At 40.1% G+C, this 22,315-nt stretch overlaps 4 protein-coding genes across 4 annotated transcripts; all 4 read right to left on the bottom strand.

Annotated features, from left to right (window-relative positions):
• Window positions 1–1,851: 1,851 nt before the first annotated feature.
• Window positions 1,852–6,490, bottom strand: LOC141281360 (uncharacterized). Its single transcript, XM_073813049.1, has one exon. It carries the CDS (start codon window positions 6,488–6,490, stop codon window positions 2,081–2,083), a length of 4,410 nt encoding a protein of 1,469 aa, XP_073669150.1. The 3' UTR covers window positions 1,852–2,080.
• Window positions 6,491–7,564: 1,074 nt separating this feature from the next.
• LOC135775129 (uncharacterized) lies at window positions 7,565–17,682 on the bottom strand. The gene is made up of 6 exons (XM_073813050.1): window positions 17,638–17,682; window positions 17,353–17,379; window positions 17,215–17,271; window positions 16,928–17,093; window positions 9,905–9,958; window positions 7,565–9,769 (listed from the first exon to the last, which is right to left on the bottom strand). Exons 1-6 carry the CDS (start codon window positions 17,680–17,682, stop codon window positions 8,856–8,858), a joined length of 1,263 nt encoding a protein of 420 aa, XP_073669151.1. The 3' UTR covers window positions 7,565–8,855.
• LOC135775113 (uncharacterized) lies at window positions 11,954–14,252 on the bottom strand. Its single transcript, XM_065285133.2, has 3 exons — window positions 14,234–14,252; window positions 13,899–13,952; window positions 11,954–13,769 (listed from the first exon to the last, which is right to left on the bottom strand). Exons 1-3 carry the CDS (start codon window positions 14,250–14,252, stop codon window positions 12,868–12,870), a joined length of 975 nt encoding a protein of 324 aa, XP_065141205.1. The 3' UTR covers window positions 11,954–12,867.
• Window positions 17,683–20,026: 2,344 nt separating the features above from the next.
• On the bottom strand, window positions 20,027–22,169 carry LOC135775128 (uncharacterized). Its single transcript, XM_065285146.2, has 2 exons — window positions 21,921–22,169; window positions 20,027–21,799 (listed from the first exon to the last, which is right to left on the bottom strand). Exons 1-2 carry the CDS (start codon window positions 21,967–21,969, stop codon window positions 21,057–21,059), a joined length of 792 nt encoding a protein of 263 aa, XP_065141218.2. The 5' UTR covers window positions 21,970–22,169; the 3' UTR covers window positions 20,027–21,056.
• Between the last annotated feature and the right edge of the window lie 146 nt (window positions 22,170–22,315).

Below are 22,315 nucleotides of genomic sequence, written 5' to 3' on the forward strand. Positions count from 1 at the left end.
GCAGTAATATCTTACCGTACAGGTATTCTGTTTACCATTGCTGGTATTAATATTGTCAATTGCGTGTGCAATTTGCAAGGGATGTGGTATCTGCATTAGTTTTTTTTCTTGTTGTGTTTCTTTTTTTGTGTGTGTACTTTTTGGGTTATGATATTGTATAGGAATATATATTTATTTGATGTTAGGGTTTTCTTAACTTCTATAGAGGCACATACCATTTTTTCTTATTTCCTGTTGTTTTTCCTATAAATTGTAATTCATGGGGGTGGGTTTAAATAAGTTCGACTTCTACCCACTCCTTTTCGAGCAATAGAGGGTTTGATGCTGAATGATGATTAATACTTGCTGTATTGTCAATGTATGCATTTGATTTTGCTGTTTTGGTTTTGTGAATTGTCATAGATATTGCTCGAAACAAACAATAAATAAATAAATAAATAAAATAAACAATCCAGAAATAAACCTGTACATACCTGAATAAATCAAATCACCTGTGTCTTCTTGTTTCACTTCTATCCCACAGTCCAGCAGATTCACTGATGTCTTCTGGTCTTCATTACAGACAGAAACCAGAAGATCGGTAGATGTTTGATCAGTAAAGCCACACAGAGAGACACCAGATACACCCTGGAAATAACATTAAAACAAACAGTTGTGATGATGTACTTTCACTATAGGATCAACACTAAACACACAAACCTCAATCATGATGACAAAGAGTGTTTAAGTGTTTTAATTTATACAAACCTTTGTGTTGAGTTCATCTCTCTGTCTGAGCTTTGACTCCAGTAACGCCACCTCTTTCTTCAGCTGAGAGATTTCTGTCATCAAATCATCAATATCCAGCATGGACAGATCAGTTCCTACTGATTTACAGCACATCACATCCATCTGATCTCTCATGATGAACATCTGAACACAAACACATCACCATTGTAATATTCACACAAAAACATCATTTCAATAAACGACTGCAGCTTTGTTGAATCAAGAAACAAAACATTCCTGACTACAGAAATAAAATTCTAGAAAGTTTCTGGTGAAAAAAACAGAAATTTACAGTATGAGAGAATAATAACGCTACTTAGTTTACCACAAAAAAGATACTACAAACATTATATTCATACTAATATTGAAAAGCATAAACAACAAAAAACTTACTGCTGCGCCTCGAATTGTGAGTGTGAGCTTCTTCTTCTTCTTCTGTTGTTTTATGTAACACGCGATGAGTTTGCGCCATCTGCTGGACGGGAGGTTGACGAGCGTCACCAGTCACTTACCATTTATTCGAATAAACGGATTTATAGAAACCGAAACCGTTTAACTAAAGTTTGTGTTTTTAGTTAACTGTGCAGTCAGGTGAATAATTGAAGAGCACAGATTCACGCGATTTACATGTGATATCTGCAACTCGTTTTATCGTTAAATTAGCATTTATTTTATCTTATTCAACTGTTTTCAAAATTTCACAATTTTACTGAGATTATTGGAAACCTTTTCATAAATAACAAATTGAAGTCAAATCACAGAAAATATTATATTCTGAATATATGTCATTGCAGTAGCCTAAGTTATGCTTTAAATTATTAGATATTTTATTAAGTTGAGTGGTTTCAGTTGTTTTATTTACATTTATGTCCCAAAAAAATGGGCACATAACGTCTCGGGTTACGAATGTAACCATTGTTCCCCGAGAAGGGAACGAGACGCTGCGTCGCCGAAGCTACGCTATGGGAACGCCCTCTGCGTGATTGCGTCTGAAGCACGTATGTCAAATCAGTCCAATGGTCAAGTGACACGTCATAGGCGGGTGACGTGGGAACCAGGAAGCTATAAAAAGAGCACCCAGCAAGCCAACTTCAGCTAAATTGTGCCGAAGCAAGGCGAGACAGGGATGCAGGGAGTATGGCAGGGAGACGCAGCGTCTCGTTCCCTTCTCGGGGAACAATGGTTACATTCGTAACCCGAGACGTTCCCCTTCGAGGGAACTCGAGCTGCGTCGCCGAAGCTACGCTATGGGAACGATGTACCAAAACACCATACTACCAAATGCCTGTCTGTGTGTAAAAACGCGCACAGCTTAAGACATGAGCACCTGGGCTCCAGGCGTAGCACCAACATCTAACTCGTAAAACCGAACGAATGTGAGCGGAGAGGACCAGCCTGCCGCATCACAGACATCCTGCATTGAAGCCCCTAGCCACAAGGCCTTAGAGGCTGCCATACCCCGGGTAGAATGAGCCCTGACGGCGATAGGTGAAGGCCGTCCAGTGGTCTCATAAGCCAGAGAGATAGTCTCAACTATCCACTTACTGAGTGTCTGCTTGGTCGCCGGCAGGCCTTTCTTGGGCGAGCCAAAGCACACAAACAGTTGCTCAGACCTCCTCCACAAAGAAGATCTGTGAACATAGGCATCCAGTGCTCGCACTGGACACACCAAGTTAAGCTTTTCCTGATTCCTATCCCTAAATGGGGGAGGACAGAGGGCCTGAAGTACGACAGGTCGTGGCACATTAGTCGGTACCTTAGGCACATAGCTGGGCCTTGGGTACAAGAAAGCCTTAACCATCCCCGGTGCGAATTCAAGGCACGTAGGGGAAACCGACAGGGCCTGAAGGTCACCCACTCTCCTCAGAGAAGTGACTGCCAACAGAAGTACTGTCTTAAGTGCCACAAACTTGACTGGAACGGTCTCAATGGGCTCAAACGGAGCCATGGACAGACCTTCCAGCACAACGGCCAGGTCCCAAGCTGGGACCCTGGGTCGGACTACAGGCCTCAGCCTCCGAGTGCCACGAAGGAAGCGAACCACCAGCGGGTCTCTCCCAAGGGATTGCCCGACCAAAGGAACATGGTAAGCCGAGATGGCCGCCACATACACCTTCAGTGTAGAAGGAGATAACCCTGCGGTGAACTTTTCCTGCAGAAACTCCAAGACTGTACCAATTGGGCAGTTCACAGGGTCATGCAGGTGTTTGCTGCACCAGGAAGTAAAGACTCTCCATTTAAAGGCATAAAGCTTCCTCGTGGAGGGAGCTCTGGAGTGAAGAATGGTCTCGGCAGCCTCAGCTGAGAGACCAGATTCTATGAGTCTGGCCCCCTCAGTGGCCAGACCCACAGTTTCCATAACTCTGGGCGGGGGTGAAGAATCGAGCCACCCGCCAGAGAGAGGAGATCCCTCCTGACGGGTATTTCCCAAGGTGAGCCGTCGAGGAGGGCCACCAGGTCCGAGAACCATATCCGGTTCGGCCAGAGTGGGGCTACCAACAACAAGCGGACGTTGTTGCGACGAACCCTCTCCAGAACTCCCGGGAGCAGAGCGATCGGGGGAAAAGCGTACAGCCGTAGCCTCGGCCACGGCTGAACCATGGCATCCAGTCCCAGCGGTGCTGGAAGTGTGAGAGAAAACCATAGCGGACAGTGTGTCGTCTCTCTGGACGCAAACAGATCCACTTCCGCCTGGTAAAATCTCGCCCAGATGGACTCCACCACCTGAGGGTGGAGCCTCCACTCCCCGGGCCTCAGCCCCTGTCTCGACAGGACGTCTGCTCCCTGATTCAGACACCCGGGAATGTACACTGCTCTGAGGGACAGCAACTTCCCCTGTGTCCACAGAAGGATATGGCGCGCCAATTTGTACAAAGGGCGTGAACGCAAACCCCCCTGGTGGTTGATGTACGCGACTACCGACGTGTTGTCTGTCCGGACTAACACGTGATGGCCCCGCAGGTGAGGGATGAAACATCTCAGGGCGTAGAACACTGCCATCATCTCTAGGCAATTTATGTGCCAGCTGAGCTGTCTGGCCCCCCATAATCCATGAGCCAGATGGCTCCCCATAGTTGCTCCCCAGCCTGTGAGGGAAGCATCCGTTGTCAGCGTAACTCGACGGAACTGAGCCCCCAACATCAGTCCTTGGGAGAGAAACCATGGTCTCTTCCAAAGATCTAAGGCACGAAGACATCTGCGCGTGACCTTGATCAGACGGAACGGGTTGCCCCTCGGGGAAAACCCTTTGGTTTTGAGCCACCACTGTAGCGGTCGCATGTGAAGCAGCCCAAGGGGTATCACATTGGATGCTGCTGCCATGAGCCCCAACAACCTCTGAAATTGTTTTACAGTGTGTGACTGGCCTAACTTCACTCTGCCTACAGCCAAAAGAATGGATTCCACACGAGCAGGGGACAGATGTGCCTGCATTGTCGTTGAATCCCATATAACGCCAAGAAAAGCTGTCCTCTGTGCTGGAGAGAGCATGCTTTTCTTTGCATTTAGCCTTAACCCCAGTTCTCTCATATGGGTCAGCACAGCATCTCGATGCTGCGCTGCCATACTCTCTGATTGGGCTAAAATTAGCCAATCGTCTATGTAGTTTAAGACACGGATGCCCCGGAGTCGTAATGGAGCCAGCGCTGCATCCATGCACTTTGTAAATGTACGGGGTGACAGAGATAGACCGAAAGGGAGAACCCGATATTGGTAAGCCACGCCCCCGAAGGCGAACCTCAGGAATCTCCTGTGCTGCGGGAGGATAGATATGTGAAAATACGCGTCTTTTAGATCTATCGTCACAAACCAGTCCTCGGATCTGATTTGTGTGACGATCTGCTTTATAGTTAACATCTTGAACTTTAGTTTTGCAACAGACCGGTTCAGATGACGTAGATCTAAAATCGGACGTAACCCCCCGTCTTTCTTTGGAACTATGAAATAGCGGCTGTAAAACCCTGACTCCCTGTTGTGAGGAGGAACACATTCTATGGCTTCCTTGCACAAGAGAGTTTCTACTTCTTGTTCCATTATTAGAGCCTGCCCAGCACCCACTATGGTAGATAACACGCCGTTGAATTGGGGTGGCTGGTTGCAAAACTGAATTTTGTAGCCCTTTTCTATTATTTGCAGAACCCACTGAGACACGTTTGGCAGGAGTTTCCACGCTGCCAAATTTTCTATAAGGGGGACCAGCCTCTCGAGACTGGCTTTTTGTGTACTGCTTAAACTTTTCCCGGTGCCCTGAACCAAACTGGCAGGGTTCAACCTGGGTGATATTAATGCCTCCCTCCTCGGAGAGAGGTGTTGCGTGCCCCGCGCACGAGTCACACAAGAATATGAAGCCGCTGTGCCCCGAAACACACACTGCGGCGGGGTTAACACACTGGCATCCCGAGGGCATCGAGGAGAGACGGGCACCGTGTTGTGAGGTGACTGCCGGCTCTCCCCGATTGGGGGCTGCCCTCGGCTTGGATGATGTCTGAGCGCGACCGCCCGAACCCCAGTTTTTTTGAGGGGGACCACGAGTGGCAACACTATGCTTTTGCGATGCTCTATATGATGTCGATGGCTGCTCCCGCCCAGCAGCCCTATAATCAAGAGCACGGCGGGGGAGATAGCGTTCGAACGCCGCCGACTGCTTACGAGCCTCCGCAAATCTCTCGACGACAGTATTACCGGCATCGCCGAAGAGACCGGAGGGCGCAACGGGCGCGTCTAAGAGAAAAGCCCTATCTGAGGTTTTAAGCTCAGACAGATTAAGCCATAAATGGCGTTCCGTGGCTACGAGAGCTCCCATCGATCTACCCACGGCTTTCGCAGTTTCTTTAATCGCCCTGAGTGACACATCAGTGACTCGACGAAGCTCTTTAAAAACATCAGACGTACCCCCCGCCTCGGTATCCAAATCTTTAAGTAGTTCTGCTTGGTACGCCTGTAAGACAGCTAAGGTATGCAGTGAAGCCCCAGCCTGCCCTGCAGACTTATAAGCTTTACCCACTAAAGATGAGGTTAACCTAACCGGTTTCGTGGGAAGCGAAGGCGATTTTAATGATGACGCCGCAGCGGGGGAGAGATAGCTCGCAAGCGTCTGCTCCACCCGGGGCATCGTTAAATATCCGTGCTCACCCATCCCCACAATGTTGGAATACATGGTGGCGTGAGGGGTATGAACACGGGCTGAATACGGAGCTTTCCATGATCTCGACAGCTCGCTGTGGAGATCAGGAAAGAAAGGCATGTTGCGCCGCGAAGGTTGAGGTTTCTGTTTTAAAAAGCGCTCATCTAACATACTCTGAGGACGCGCGCTCTGAGTCTCCGCCGGCCAGTCTAATTTTAAGCGAGCCACGGCATTAGTAACAACCTCCATCAAATCATCGAACGCGGGGGACGAATGAGAAGGCTCCTCAGCGTCCACCACGTCGACAGACATAATATCGACTTCCTCGGACGACGATAAATGCAAATCTGGGCTCCCACCCTGGGCGGAAGAAACCGCAGCGCGTGCTTCCGAATCCAGAGACGGGGCACTAGATCCCGCGGGTGAAGGCTGAGAAAGGGGGAGACCCGTCTCAAGCTCGTCCGCGAGATCTAGTTGTGATCCCCACGATCGCAGCTTCCGCTCTGCCTCGGCAGCAGCGGGGCCAGAACCGTGGGGAACACGCGGCTCCCCACCCTCCTCGAAGAGTGCGAGCCGCGAGCGCAACGTACGGAGCGGCATCCTATCACAATGTGCACAACCACCCCTCTCAAGAGATGATCGTGCGTGTTGTGCCCCGAGGCACATAACACAGAGATGATGCGAGTCCTCGCTCGTAATGAAACGAGGACACGGGGAAGCACACTCCTTAAAACTTTGTTTGGACTTAGACATGATAATGACACACACTCGCTTGCTGAGGCACAAAGAGCTGAAGTTGGCTTGCTGGGTGCTCTTTTTATAGCTTCCTGGTTCCCACGTCACCCGCCTATGACGTGTCACTTGACCATTGGACTGATTTGACATACGTGCTTCAGACGCAATCACGCAGAGGGCGTTCCCATAGCGTAGCTTCGGCGACGCAGCTCGAGTTCCCTCGAAGGGGAACTTTAATTAATACCTTTAAAAAACTTTAAATAATACCTTTTAAAAACATTAATTAATACCTTTTAAAAACTTTAATTAATAACTTTCAAAAACTTTAATTAATAACTTTAAAAACTTTAATTAATAAAAGTCAGACTTTTTAACATGTATACAATTAATTATATAAAATAAAACAATTCTTCTGAATGTCCCAGGTGAAAAAGAAGTACACTTCCATAATGTACTTGAAGTGCTCTACTTTCATTCACTCATTTTGTACTTTATATACTAAAAACTTTCTTTTATACTTCGAAGATAATCTTAAAACATCTAAGTGTACTTATCCATGCTATTTTAAAACCACAAGATACCATGAATATGGACTAAAATGTACTTTTAACATACTATATATTTGGAAAATAGGCTCATATTCCAGCTCCCCTACAGTTAGACACTTTTTACCATTTTGGAATCCATTCAGCCGATCTCCAGGTCTGGCAGTACCACATTTAGCATAGCATAGAAATCTTTCATACAAAGATGGGTTCAAGTTTACTACAAGTGGTACCAAAATAAATATTTTAAATACATTATTAGCACATTTTAATTCATAATTATGGTGTCTCAAAAAAGCACTTTGATGTTCATAAAATTATTTAAACAAGTACTGAAGAAGAATTTTAGTATATTAAGCACAAAATGAGTGCACGAAAATAGAAAATTCTTATATTAAGTCTTCAATTTGGCCCGCCCATCTAAACAGAGCGTTTCACAAGTCAGTCTCAAATCCAGGGTACAAAATATCCTATTACTTATTGCTTTTGATGTTTTTGAATATAAAAACCATGCAATCATCATAAGTAGACCTCAGACAAATAAAAAATAAAAACTACTGAAGAATGTCTATTTTGCCTGAAGTGTTTGGCCTATTTAAACTTTATATAAACATTATATATCCATTTAGTAAAGCAAACATCTCACTGAATGTTATCATCAAAAGTTGTTTATTTCACTAATTCCATTAAAAAAACTTGTATATTATATTCATTCAATACACACAGACTGATATATTTCAAATCTTTATTTCTTTAATTTTTGATGATTATAACTGAAAACTAAGGAAAATCAGAATATTGTGAAAAGGTTCAATATTGAAGACATCTGGTGCCACACTGGAATCAGCTAATTAGCCCAAAACACCTGCAAAGGCATTTAAATGGTCTCTCAGTCTAGTTCTGTAGGCTACACAATCTTGGGGAAGACTGCTTACTTGTCAATGGTGGTCTTTTGGACAACCGTCACCTTGCACAAGGAGAGCAAGACACAAAAGGTCATTGCAAAAGAGACTGGCTGTTCACAGAGCTCTGTTTCCAAGCACATTAATAGAGAGGCGAAGTGAAGGAAAAGATGTGGTAGCAAAAAGTGTACAAGCAATACGGATAACCGCACCCTGGAGAGGATTGTGAAACAAAACCCATTCAAAACTGTGGGGGAGATTCAAAAAGAGTGGACTCCAGCTGGAGTCAGTGCTTCAAGAATCACTATGCACAGACGTATGCAAGACCTGGGTTTCAGCTGTCGCATTCACTCATTGTTGTCAGTCATAATCATCAAAATTAAAAGAAATAAGCATTTGAATCATATTAAAAATTATTTGCATTGAGCCCTGTTTGTTACTTGCCAAGTTTGTTTGTTCGCTCTAACTATTTGATGGTTTAATAGACTTAATAATTGTAGGGTGGCTGAAGCCCCCCCACCCAATAAAAGGGTCTGGAACCACCCTGATGTCTTTTCTTGTAAAAGAGCATTTCTATCAGACTCTTAATGGATTCTGGAAACAAACCAGTATTTCTGAATGGTCTGAGGCTGGGATTTAGCAAATTTGAAGCAGAAGTATGTGATGAACGTATAATACATGCCAAGAGCATTCGGTTAATATCATTAACTCTTTGACCAAGGTGGCGTTTAGTTGTTTTGCATCTGAACTCTTTAAACGTGAAAACCGCATAGTTGGGGCTTTTTAAGGCCTTTCTTTAGTGTGAATTCTCATGTGCCTGTTAAATTCAGACTTATGAATAAAATAATTTCCACACTGATCACATCTGTAAAGCTTTTCTCCAGTATGAAATCTTGTGTGAACCTTAAGGTGGATTTTCCTCTTGAAGGTCTTTTCACACTGATCACAGCTGTAAGGTTTTTCTCCAATGTGAATTTTCATGTGCTTTTTCAGGTCAGACTTATGAGTGAAGGGTTTTCTACACTGATCACATCTAGTCTGTTCTCCATTGTGGGCTCTTATGTGCTCATTAAGGTCACAACTTCTGTTGTAGGCCTTTCCACACTGATCACATCTGTAAGGTTTTTCTCCAGTGTGAATTGTCTTGTGAACATTAAGGCAAGACTTGCGAGTGAAGGTTTTTCCACACTCTTCACATCTGTATGGTTTTTCTCCAGTGTGAATTTTCATGTGCTTTTTCAGGTCAGACTTACGAGTGAAGGTCTTTCCACACTGATCACATCTGTAAGGTTTCTCTCCGGTGTGGGTTCTTTTGTGGTCATTAATTTGCCATTTATTTATGTAACTTTTACCACACTGATCGCATCTGTAAGGTTTTTCTCCAGTGTGAAGTCTCATGTGAATAATAAGGCAAGACTTGCGAGTGAAGGTCTTTCCACACTGATCACATCTGTAAGGTTTTTCTCCGGTGTGGGTTTTCATGTGATCATTAAGTTTATATTTCTTAGTGAAGGTCTTTCCGCACTGAGGGCAAATAAGAGCATCCTTGACTGTGGAATTTTTCTTTTTTTTTCTTTTAGGTGACAAATTTCTTTCAGTAATCAAGCAGCTCAGAGATTCTTCCTTGGGTATCAAATAATGAGGTTTTTCTTCAATTTCATTGAGTTGTAAAATTTCCTCCTTTACCATTTTCTGATCTAAAATGAACAGAAAAAATCATTATGAACAATTTGACACAGTAAAAAATGCACTGAGAACTTCTGAAACTATAATTGTGTTTGTGTTTTTGTCATTACTGGTAATACTGGTCATACTTAAATGAATCAAATCACCTTGATCTGTCTGTTCTCTTGCATTTGTGATTTCTTCTTTTGGCTCCATCAGGTCTGAAACAAACAGAAAAAAAACATTATGAACATTATGAGATTTTTGAACTGCAATTGTAGTGTTCCTGTTTTTATGTCAAACATTAAAGGAAGACATATACAGTTTTTTTCCTGCATTGAACATTTTTGGCATGAAAGGTTGAAAAAATTTTCAACTTCTGCCGTTTGCAACAACAGGAATGTGAAGTGGTTAATTCACAATTCAGTTTGGCAATGCATGATGTCACCCATTCAAAGTAAATGAGAAGCATTAATGCTGACGCCCTGTGTTAATGTACCATGCAATTTCTGTCAATTTTGACAGAGGAAAATCCCTGTACATACCTGAATAAATCAAATCGCCTTGATCTGCTTCTGTGTCTTCTTTTTTCACTTCTACCCCACAGTCCAGCAGATTCACTGATGTCTTCTGGTCTTCATTACAGACAGAAACCAGAAGATCTGTAGATGTTTGATCAGTAAAGCCACAGAGAGAGACACCAGATACATCCTGGAAATAACATTAAAACAAACAGTTGTGATGATGTACTTTCACTATAGGATCAATATTGAACACACAAACCTCAATCATGATGACAAAGAGTGTTTAAGTGTTTTAATTTATACAAACCTTTGTGTTGAGTTCATCTCTCTGTCTGAGCTTTGACTCCAGTAACGCCACTTCTTTCTTCAGCTGAGAGATTTCTGTCATCAAATCATCAATATCCAGCATGGACAGATCAGTTCCTACTGATTTACAGCACATCACATCCATCTGATCTCTCATGATGAACATCTGAACACAAACACATCACCATTATAATATTCACATAAAAACATCATTTCAATAGGATTATAAATGACTGCAGCTTTGTTAAATCAAGAAACAAACCTTACTGACTACAGAAATAAAATTCTAGAAAGTGTCTGGTAAAACCCCCCATAAATTTACAGTAAGAGAGAGTAATAACGTTACTTAGTTTACCACAAAAAAGATAACACAAACATTATATTCATACAAATAAAAGCAAAAACAACACAAAACTTACTGCTGCTCGAATTCTGTGAGCTTCCCTTCCTCTTCATCTGTTCTTTTATGTAAAACGCGGTGAGTTTGCGCCATCTGCTGGACGGGAGGTTGACGAGCTGTCACCAGTCACTTACCATTTATTCGAATAAATGGATTTATAGAAACCGAAACCGTTTAACTAAAGTTCGTGTTTTAGTTAAAAGTTCAGTCAGTTGAATAAATGAAGAGCACAGGATTCGCGCAATTTACATGTGATATCTGCACGTGCATGACTACAGCAACTCAGGTATTTAAATTGTTTTAATGAGCAAGTAATAAACAGTAGATATGACTGATCGCTTTATCATTAAATGTATACATTTTATTTTAGCTTATTCAACTATTTTTTTTTTCGTTTCTTTAACGATTTTACTCAATTTATTGGAAATCTTTTCATAAATAACAAATTGAAGTCAAATCACAGAAAATATTTTATTCTGAATATATGTAATTGCAGTAGCCTAAGTTATGCTTTGAATTATTAGATATTTTATTAAGTTGATTGGTTTCAGTTGTTTTATTTACATTTATGTCCCAAAAAATGGGCACATACCTTTTATAAATACCTTTTATAAAACTTTTATAAATAAAAGTCAGACTTTTTAACATGTATACAATTTATTATATAAAATAAAACAATTCTTCTGAATGTCCCAGGTGAAAAAGAAGTACGCATCCATAATGTACTTGAAGTGCTCTTTTTTCATTCACTCATTTTGTACTTTATATACTACAAATCTTCTTTTATACTTCGAGGATAATCTTAAAACATCTATGTACGTATCTGTGCTATTTTGAGACCACAAGAAACCATGAATATGGACTAAAATGTACTGAAAATAGGCTCAATTTCCAACTCCCCTTGAGTTTAACACTTTTTACCATTTTGGAATCCATTCAGCCGATCTCCAGGTCTGGCAGTACCACTTTTAGCATAGCTTAGCATTACTCATCATTAAATCTGATTAGACCATGGCTGCAGGAGGCTTAATGATATTACACAGCACCTGAAAATAGTGCCCTTGGTAACTTTAAAGCAGGGGACTATTTTCCAGCACTGCGTAATATCATTGAACCTACTACAGCCATATTACAGCAGCAAAGTCCTTGATTATTACGCCGAAATGAGATTATAGTTCATAGCAATATCGGCCTAGGAAATAGCAACTTTAAATTTTCCACCGTTCTTGAGAGGCAAGTTTTAAATAGAAAAAAAATATCCAAACTCTTTGGTTATTATTCAGTGTGATGCTAATGGTCTAATCAGATTCAATGAATTGTGCTAAGCTATGCTAAAAGTGGTAGCGCCAGACCCGGAGATCGGCTGAATGGATTCCAAAACGGTAAGAATCAAATGTTTAACTCTAGGGGAGCTAGAAAATTAGCAAATAAAAAAAATTAGAGTGTCCCTTTAAATATGTATTAGGTTACCACCTGTAGTAAACTTGAACCCATCTTTCATACAAAGGTGGGTTCAAGTTTACTACAAGTGGCACCAAAATAAATATTTTAAATACATTTTTAGTCTTGTATGAAACAACACGCTCACACTTACTGATAATTAAATGGAATAACTCAAAAACTGGGTGCTAAATCCCTCAATGTGAATAATATCGAATAGTGTAAGAAAAAGAACAGCACTCACAGTTCACTTGCAAAATAGGTATTTAATCGCCAACAACGAACGTTTCGGGCTAAACGCCCTTCTTCAGCGTGTAATGGCGATATCAGAAGTATTTGATGAACGTATAATACATTCCAAGAGCTTTTGGTTAATATCATTAACTCTTTGACCGAGGTGGCGTTTAGTGGTTTTGCATCTGAACTCTTCAAATGTGAAAACCAGCATAGTAGGGGCTTTTTAAGGCCTTTCTTTGGTGTGAATTCTCATGTGCTTATTAAGTTCAAACTTACAAATAAAACAATTTCCACACTGATCACATCTGTAAAGCTTTTCTCTAGTATGAAATCTTGTGTGAACCATAAGGTGGACTTTCCTCTTGAAGGTTTTTCCACATTGATCACATCTGTAAGGTTTTTCTCCAGTGTGAATTCTCTTGTGAACATTAAGGCAAAACTTGCGAGTGAAGGTTTTTCCACACTGATCACATCTATGCTGTTCTCCATTGTGGGTTCTTATGTGCTCATTAAAGTCCCAACTTCTGTTGTAGGTCTTTTCACACTGATCACATCTGTAAGGTTTTTCTCCAGTGTGAATTTTCATGTGCTTGTTCAGGTCAGACTTACGATTGAAGGTTCTTTTACACTGATCACATCTAGGCTGTTCTCCATTGTGGGTTCTTATGTGCTCATTAAGGTCCCAACTTCTGTTGTAGGTCTTTCCACACTGATCACATCTATAAGGTTTTTCTCCAGTGTGAACTTTCATGTGCTTGTTCAGGTCAGACTTACGATTGAAGGTTCTTTCACACTGATCACATCTAGGCTGTTCTCCAGTGTGGGTTTTCATGTGCTCATTTAGGTCCCAACTTCTGTTGTAGCTCTTTCCACATTGATCACATCTATAAGGTTTTTCTCCAGTGTGAATTCTCATGTGGTCATTAAATTTACATTTATAGGTAAAGGTCATCCCACACTGAGGGCAAATAAGAGTATTATTGGTTGTTGCTTGTTGGTTGTTGTTCCTTTTAGGAGACAAATTCCTCACAGTAATCGAGCAGCTCAGAGATTCTTCCTTGGGTATCAATGGTTTCTCCTCCATTTCATTGAGTTGTGAAATTTCCTCCTTTACTGCTTTCAGATCTGAAATGACAATTAAGAAGAATGTGACAGTAAAAAATGCACTGAGAACTTCTAAAACTATAATTGTGTTTGTGTCTTTGTCATTACTGGTTAAACATTAGAGGCAGATACTTAAATGAATCAAATCACCTTGATCTGTCTGTTCTCTTGCATTTGTGATTTCTTCTTTTGGCTTCATCAGGTCTGAAACGAACAGAAAAAATCATTATGAACAATATTACATTTTTTAACTGCAATTGTATTGCTCCTGTTTTTTATGTCAAAACTGGCAAACATTAAAGCTATGGTCTACGATTTCAATGATTGTTCATTATTAATAACCTTGTTTAGATGCTGGTTAGGGTTCTACAATAAAATCCTAACAATATAAAGAGAAAAAAAAATGAAAAAAAATCCATTCACTCTATTGGGTGTACAGCGGCAGAGAACTTGACCAATGTAAGCTGTCCGGCCGGACAGCTTACATTGGTCGACTGCTCGCATCCAATCCCCGCTCCACTTGAAACTCCACCTTGCGCTCGCGTCTACACCCCATCGCACCCCACCCCGCCCGCGACATGAAATTTCTGACAGTGTATGGTAGCTAGCAAAGTAGCAACAGCTCACAAATGGAGAAAAAACAAACCAACAGCAGCAAGCGGCCCCTGCTTGGAAGAAAGAGAAAGTCTGTAGAAGAAAGAGCAGAGATATGAACGGAGACTCAAACGCCAGACTCAAAGTCGAATTAATATGGGGTCCGCCATTGACCGTTGGAGGAAGCTTCAGGGAGATATGGGACTGAAAACAGACGCCGACACGGCTGACTTTTTTTTGAGCAGGTACGCATTTATTTATACTTTTATGGTGTGAGGTGTTACAAAAATATCTTTATATCAGTCTGACAACATGCTCATGGGGGACGTTTTGTTGAGCAGGTACGCATTTATTTATACTTTTATGGTGTGAGGTGTTACGTAAATATCTTTAGTCTGACAACATGTTCATGCTGCCGGTCGGCATTGGAATGTTAGCCGTTTAGCATCGCGTATCACGGGTCAAAGTAATTATATTTATTAAAGTGCTTGAATTTCAATAGGCCTAGTGGGTTTCTGTTCGAGCCAATCGGAATTTGAACAAGATGCGCTGTGTGCTGCTATAACAATTACTCAAAACCTTAGCAATACTTACTAACTAATAATTAATATGCAATTAATGTGCGCTAGGTTGCACTTTTGACCAGGAGAAATGAGGCTCAGGAGGGGAAACATATGCCAAACGTTGTTGTGAAAGTAGATAACGTCAATCATTCATAATTGTAAGTGTTCATTCCTTCAAGGCTTTATGTGTTTACTGCTTGGTAAATCTCTGTTCCGATGTTTACTACCAGTAATCACAGCTTGACTGAGTGACGTTGTTCAGGTAGTTTCCCGGTGGGAGGGATCAGGTAGCACAGAGGGGCGGGATGAGTTTTTTAAAACTTACTAACTGTCTCAGGCTTTCTCGACCGATTTTCAACATCGTAGACTACAGCTTTAAGGGAAGACACATATTGGTTTCTTCCGACATTTTTGGCCACCGCCAAAACGAATCTTTGTCCCGATCAGAATTACTTGCCACAGACATGGAGAGACTCTTTCTTACTCGGCATAAGTTGCATGTTACATAAACGTTCATGCCTTTAACCTCAATGATGGAAAAGTAGTGCTTATTATACTTCTAGTTTGCAAACCCTACCTTTGAGCTCTTTGTTTTTGCCATCGCTCTGTTGTTGCGGGTGTGTGCGACTCGGAGGGATTGCTGCGAGGAACAGGCTGCCTGTGTTGCCTTAAAAAGGTAATAGGGCCAACAGCTGCTCGTTGAGAAGAGAGAACGAAACGTGCTTTCACGTCAGTCTCCAACTAAGCCGGAAAAGGTAGCTAGTTTTGACCTAGTTGCTTTTTTGAAATAAAGTCGCTAAAGGGTTCTAAAAAGTTGCTAAATCTAGCGACAAAGTCACCAACCAAGTTGGCAACACTGCTCAGAATTTTTTTTTACACTGCTCGGACTGTGCATGTGCTTGTGTGTGAACTCTGCCTTAGGTTGGCTTATGATGGAAATTAAGCCAATCATTATCAGTTATGTAGATGTCTCAATAATAAAGTAATAAAATTATTTTAGGTCCAAGTTTATTTAAAAAATGAATAATAAATGCACAAAACATTAAATGGTAATTATTTAAAATAATTAAAATAATAAAGAATATAATTTTTGCATTGCAAATATGGTGCATATGGTGAATCTTTTAATTTACACAATGCACTTCAAAGTTAAAGCCAAAAGTGACTGTTTTCAGAGCTTGACTATGGTCTATCTGGTGTGCATTATACATTTTAAAAAGTGAACCTGGATGAAGTACAAGTCATAAACGCCGCTCTCTCCATGCAAACGAACGGGACTCGTGTCAAATATATAATTATATTATAGATTTGGTAGTTAAGGAAGTTGTTATCACGCTGATAAATGAACAATTGTTTATTTTTTGTGATGTTTCATTTCAGCTAGTAATCTGATGCTATAGAAACGGGACGCGTCATTATGATTGACAGCTTGTCTCAGCGGGCTGTCAGAGCTTCAAGGTGTATCCTCCTGAGGAAGGCGTAAGCCGAAACACGTAGATCTACATTTTAATTTTGTATGTAGCCCAGTGTATTAAAGGCTTTTAATATTTTCACTTGAGTGCCTTGGATATTTGTATTTTTAGTGTATTAATTACCTCTATGTCAATCACTGGTGCTCTTTGGACGATTAAAGAAGACCAGTGCAGCACGCTTTGCTATTTCTTTTATTACAACAACTGATTGGTCCAACACTGATTGTACATTCACACTGATGGTTAACGCTCGCAAGAGGGCGTGTCTGGAGCGTGGCTTACAGCCAATCACGGTGGCCGCAACACATGCTCCTCTATTTCTGGTCTTGCATAAATGTTATTGGCTGACGCCAGCGTTTGCGCTCGAAAGGTTGAGAAATTTTCAACTTCTGCCGTGTGCAACACCAGTGATGTGAAGCTGACGAATTCACAATTCAGTTCGGCAATGCATGACGTCACCCATTCAAAGTAAATGAGAAGCGTTAATACTGACGCCCCGTGTTAATGTACCGTGAGATGTCTGTACATTTTGATCCAGAAATAAACATACCTGAATAAATCAAATAACCTTCATCTGCTTCTGTGTCTTCTTGTTTCACTTCTATCCCACAGTCCAGCAGATTCACTGATGTCTTCTGGTCTTCATTACAGACAGAAACCAGAAGATCTGTAGATGTTTGATCAGTAAAGCCACAGAGAGAGACACCAGATACATCCTGGAAATAACATTAAAACAAACAGATTGTGATGATGTACTTTCACTATAGGATCAACACTAAACACACAAACCTCAATCATGATGACAAAGAGTGTTTAAGTGTTTTAATTTATACAAACCTTTGTGTTGAGTTCATCTCTCTGTCTGAGCTTTGACTCCAGTAACGCCACCTCTTTCTTCAGCTGAGAGATTTCTGTCATCAAATCATCAATATCCAGCATGGACAGATCAGTTCCTACTGATTTACAGCACATCACATCCATCTGATCTCTCATGATGAACATCTGAACACAAACACATCACCATTATAATATTCACACAAAAACATCATTTTAATAGGATTATAAACGACTGCAGTTTTGTTAAATCAAGAAACAAAACATTACCTACTACAGAAATAAAATTCTAGAAAAGTGTCTGGTAAAACCCCCAGCAATTTACAGTAAGGGAAAATAATAACGCTACTTAGTTTACCACAAAAAAGATGACACAAACATTATAATCATACTAATAGTGAAAAGCATAAACAACACAAAACTTACTGTCTGCTGCTCGAATTGTGAGTGTGAGCTTCTCTTCTTCTTCATTTGTTGTTTTATGTAACAGGCTAAGAGTTTGCGCCATCTGCTGGACGGGAGGTTGACGAGCTGTCACCAGTTATTTGCCATTTATTCGTTTAAGGAAACTGTTCACAAAGTTTGTGTTTTAGTTAACTGTGCAGTCAGGTGAATAATTGAAGAGCACAGATTTACGCGATTTACATGTGATATCTGCACGTGGATGACTACAGCACCTCGGGTATTTAAAATGTTTTAATGAGCAACTAATAAACAGAAAATATGACTGCTCGTTTTATCGTTAAATTTACCATTTATTTTATCTTATTCAACTGTTTTCAAAATTTCGTGTCTTTAACGATTTCTACTCAATTTATTGGAAACCTTTTCATAAATAACAAATTGAAGTCAAATCACAGAAAATATTTTATTCTGAATATATGTCATTGCAGTAGCCTAAGTTATGCTTTGAATTATTAGATATTTTATTAAGTTGAGTGGTTTCAGTTGTTTTATTTACATTTATGTCCCAAAAAATTGACCCATAACTTTTATTAATAACTTTTAAAAACTTTAACTAATACCTTTTAAAAACTTTAATTAATAGCTTTTAAAACTTTAATTAATAAAAGTCAGACTTTTTAACATGTATACAATTTATTATATAAAATAAAACAATTCTTCTGAATGTCCCAGGTGAAAAATTACACTTCCATAATGTACTTGAAGTGCTCTATTTTCATTCACTCATTTTGTACTTTATATACTAAAAACTTTCTTTTATACTTCGAAGATAATGTAAAAACATCTAAGTGTACTTATCCATGCTATTTTGAGACCACAAGCAACCATGAATATGGACTAAAATGTACTTTTAACATACTATATATTTGGAAAATAGGCTCATTGTCCAGCTCCCCTACAGTTAGACACTTTTTACCATTTTGGAATCCATTCAGCCGATCTCCAGGGCAGTACCACATTAAGCATAGCTTAGCATAACTCATCGAGCCGATGCTAATGGTCTAATCAGATTCAATGGATTATGCTAAGCTACACTAAAAGTGGTAGTGCCAGACCCGGAGATCGGCTGAATGGATTCCAAAATGGAAAAATCAAACGTTTAACTCTAGGGGAGCTGGAAAATGACCCAAAAGGCTTTATGCCCAGCTGCACTACTTCATGAACTTCAGCCAGCTCCTTGTTTCCTGTCTGCCATTATTGGACAAACTAATTAATCCAGGTGTGTCTGATTATTGTTGTTGTGACTACTGAGGTCAGGCACACCTGGATTAATCAGTTAGTTTGTGACTACTGAAGTCAGGCACACCTGGATAAATCAGTTTGTCCAATAATGGCAGACAGGAAACAATGGCTGCGTCCGAAAACTCAAGGCAGTGACTTGTTGCCTCGCTGCCTCATGAGGAAATGACTTCGGAGGCATGAAGGCAGCTCAAAGAAAGACTTTCGGACACACTTCAAAGGCAGCGTGTTTGAAATATAAACAGAGCGCCTTTTTGATAACTAAACATATTTGAAAACTACTTATTTCTCGCTAGAAATGCAATTAAAAGGTGTAAAAAGTGAAAATCTACATTTATTTACACTAAATTTGTGCTCCAGTCGCTTCCTTGAGCGCCATTTTAATTTTTCAAACTCGACCAATCACATTCTTATTGTACGCACACGCATAGGTATCTCAGGAGACAGGAAGTAAACCTTACATTGAATTCAGACATGCCTTGATGCCTTCCTGCCTTGGAAAGCTGCCTCAGAAGGCAATGTAGAGTTTTCAGACGCAGCCAAAGATCTGGCTGAAGTTCAGGAAGTAGTGCAGCTGGGCATAAAGCCTATTAAAAAAAGGTAGAGTTCCCTTTAAATATGTATTAGGTTACCACTTGTAGTAAACTTAAACCCATCTTTCATACAAAGATGGGTTCAAGTTTACTACAAGTGGTACCAAAATAAAGATTTTAAATACATTTTTAGCACATTTTAATTCATAATTATGGTGTCTCAAAATAGCACTTTGATGTTCTTAAAATTATTTTAACAAGTACTAAAGAAGAATTTTAGTATATTAAGCACAAAATGAGTGCACGAAAATAGAGCATTCTTATATTAAGTCTTCAATTTGGCCCGCCCATCTAAACAGAGCGTTTCACAAGTCAGTCTCAAATCCAGGGGACAAAATATCCTATTACTTATTGCTTTTGAGGTTTTTGAATATAAAAACCATGCAATCATCATAAGTAGACCTCAGACAAATAAAAAATAAAAACTACTGAAGAATGTCTATTTTGCTTGTAGTTTTTGGCCTATTTAAACTTTATATATCCATTTAGTAAAGCAAACATCTCACTGAATGTTATCATCAAAAGTTGTTTATTTCACTAATTCCATTCAAAAAACTTGTATATTATATTCATTCAATACACACAGACTGATATATTTCAAATTTTTATTTCTTTTATTTTTGATGATTATAACTGAAAACTAAGGAAAATCAGAATATTGTGAAAAGGTTCAATATTGAAAACATCTGGTGCCACACTGGAATCAGCTAATTATCCCAAAACACCTGCAAAGGCATTTAAATGGTCTCTCAGTCTAGTTCTGTAGGCTACACAATCATGGGGAAGACTGCTTACTTGTCAAGGGTGGTCTTTTGGACAACCGTCACATTGCACAAGGAGGGCAAGACACAAAAAAGGTCATTGCAAAAGAGACTGACTGTTCACAGAGCTCTGTGTCCAATCACATTAATAGAGAGGCGAAGGGAAGGAAAAGATGTGGTAGCAAAAAGTGTACAAGCAATATGGATAACCGCACCCTGGAGAGGATTGTGAAACAAAACCCATTCAAAACTTTGGGGGAGATTCAAAAAGAGTGGACTGCAGCTGGAGTCAGTGCTTCAAGAATCACTATGCACAGTTGTATGCAAGACCTGGGTTTCAGCTGTCGCATTCACGCATTGTTGTCAGTCATAATCATCAAAATTAAAAGAAAAAAACATTCGAATCATATTAAAAATTATTTGCATTGAGCCCTGTTTGTTACTTTTCAAGTTTGTTTGTTCGCTCTAACTATTTGATGGTTTAATAGACTTAATAATTGTAGGGTGGCTGAAGCCCCCCACCCAAAAAAAATGGTCTGGAACCACCCTGATGTCTTTTCTTGTAAAAGAGCATTTCTATCAGACTCTTAATGGATTCTGGAAACAAACCAGTATTTCTGAATGGTCTTAGGCTGGGATTAAGCAAATTTGAAGCAGAAGTATTTATTGAACGTATAATACATGCCAAGAGCTTTTGGTTAATATCATTAACTCTTTGACCAAGGTGGCGTTTAGTGGTTTTGGATCTGAACTCTTTAAACGTGAAAACCAGCATAGTAGGGGCTTTTTAAGGCCTTTCTTTAGTGTGAATTCTCATGTGCCTGTTAAGTTCAGACTTATGAATAAAATAATTTCCACACTGATCACATATGTAAAGCTTTTCTCCAGTATGAAATCTTGTGTGAACCTTAAGGTGGACTTTCTTCTTGAAGGTCTTTTCACACTGATCACATCTGTAAAGCTTTTCTCCAGTGTGAACTTTCATGTGCTTTTTCAGGTCAAACTTACGAGTGAAGGTTCTTTCACACTGATTACATCTAGGCTGTTCTCCATTGTGGGTTCTTATGTGCTCATTAAGGTCCCAACTTCTGTTGTAGGCCTTTCCACACTGATCACAGCTATAAGGTTTTTCTCCAGTGTGAACTTTCATGTGCTTGTTCAGGTCAGACTTACGAGTGAAGGTTCTTCCACACTGATCACATCTAGGCTGTTCTCCAGTGTGGGTTTTCATGTGCTCATTAAGGTCCCAACTTCTGTTGTAGGCCTTTTCACATTGATCACATCTATAAGGTTTCTCTCCTGTGTGGGTTCTCGTGTGGTAATTAAATTTACATTTATAGGTAAAGGTCATCCCGCACTGAGGGCAAATAAGGACATCCTTGGCTGTTGATTTTTTCTTTTTTTTTCTTTTAGGAGACAAATTCCTCACAGTAATCGAGCAGCTCAGAGATTCTTCCTTGAGTATCAAATGATGAGGTTTCTCCTCCATTTCATTGAGTTGTGAAATTTCCTCCTTTACTATTTTCAGATCTAAAATGAACAGAGAAAAACATTATGAAGAATTTGACAGTAAAAAATGAGAGAACTTCTGCAACTATAATTGTGTTTGTGTCTTTGGTAATACTGGTCATACTTAAATGAATCAAATCACCTTGATCTGTCTGTTCTCTTGCATTTGTGATTTCTTCTTTTGGCTTCATCAGGTCTGAAACGAACAGAAAAAATGATTATGAACAATATGACATTTTTGAACTGCAATTGTAGTGTTCCTGTTTTTTATGTCAAGAATGTCAAACATTAAGGGAAGACACATACTGGTTTCTTCCTACATTTTGGCCACTGCCAAAACGAATCTTTGTACCGCAAAAGCTTTATTTGTTAATTTAATGTGAATAATAAATAACAACCAGAGGCGTCATGCCCATTCAAACTGAGGGGGCACCTGCCCCCTTGGTTTTTTTTGAGCCAATGGATTTTGCATCCAACCTCAAAATCAAAAAGCGTCCATTAATCTGTTATTTGACTTTTAATCTGTTTAATATGCAC

This window comes from Paramisgurnus dabryanus, chromosome 21 (genome assembly GCF_030506205.2).
Source record: "Paramisgurnus dabryanus chromosome 21, PD_genome_1.1, whole genome shotgun sequence".
NCBI lineage: Eukaryota > Metazoa > Chordata > Actinopteri > Cypriniformes > Cobitidae > Paramisgurnus > Paramisgurnus dabryanus.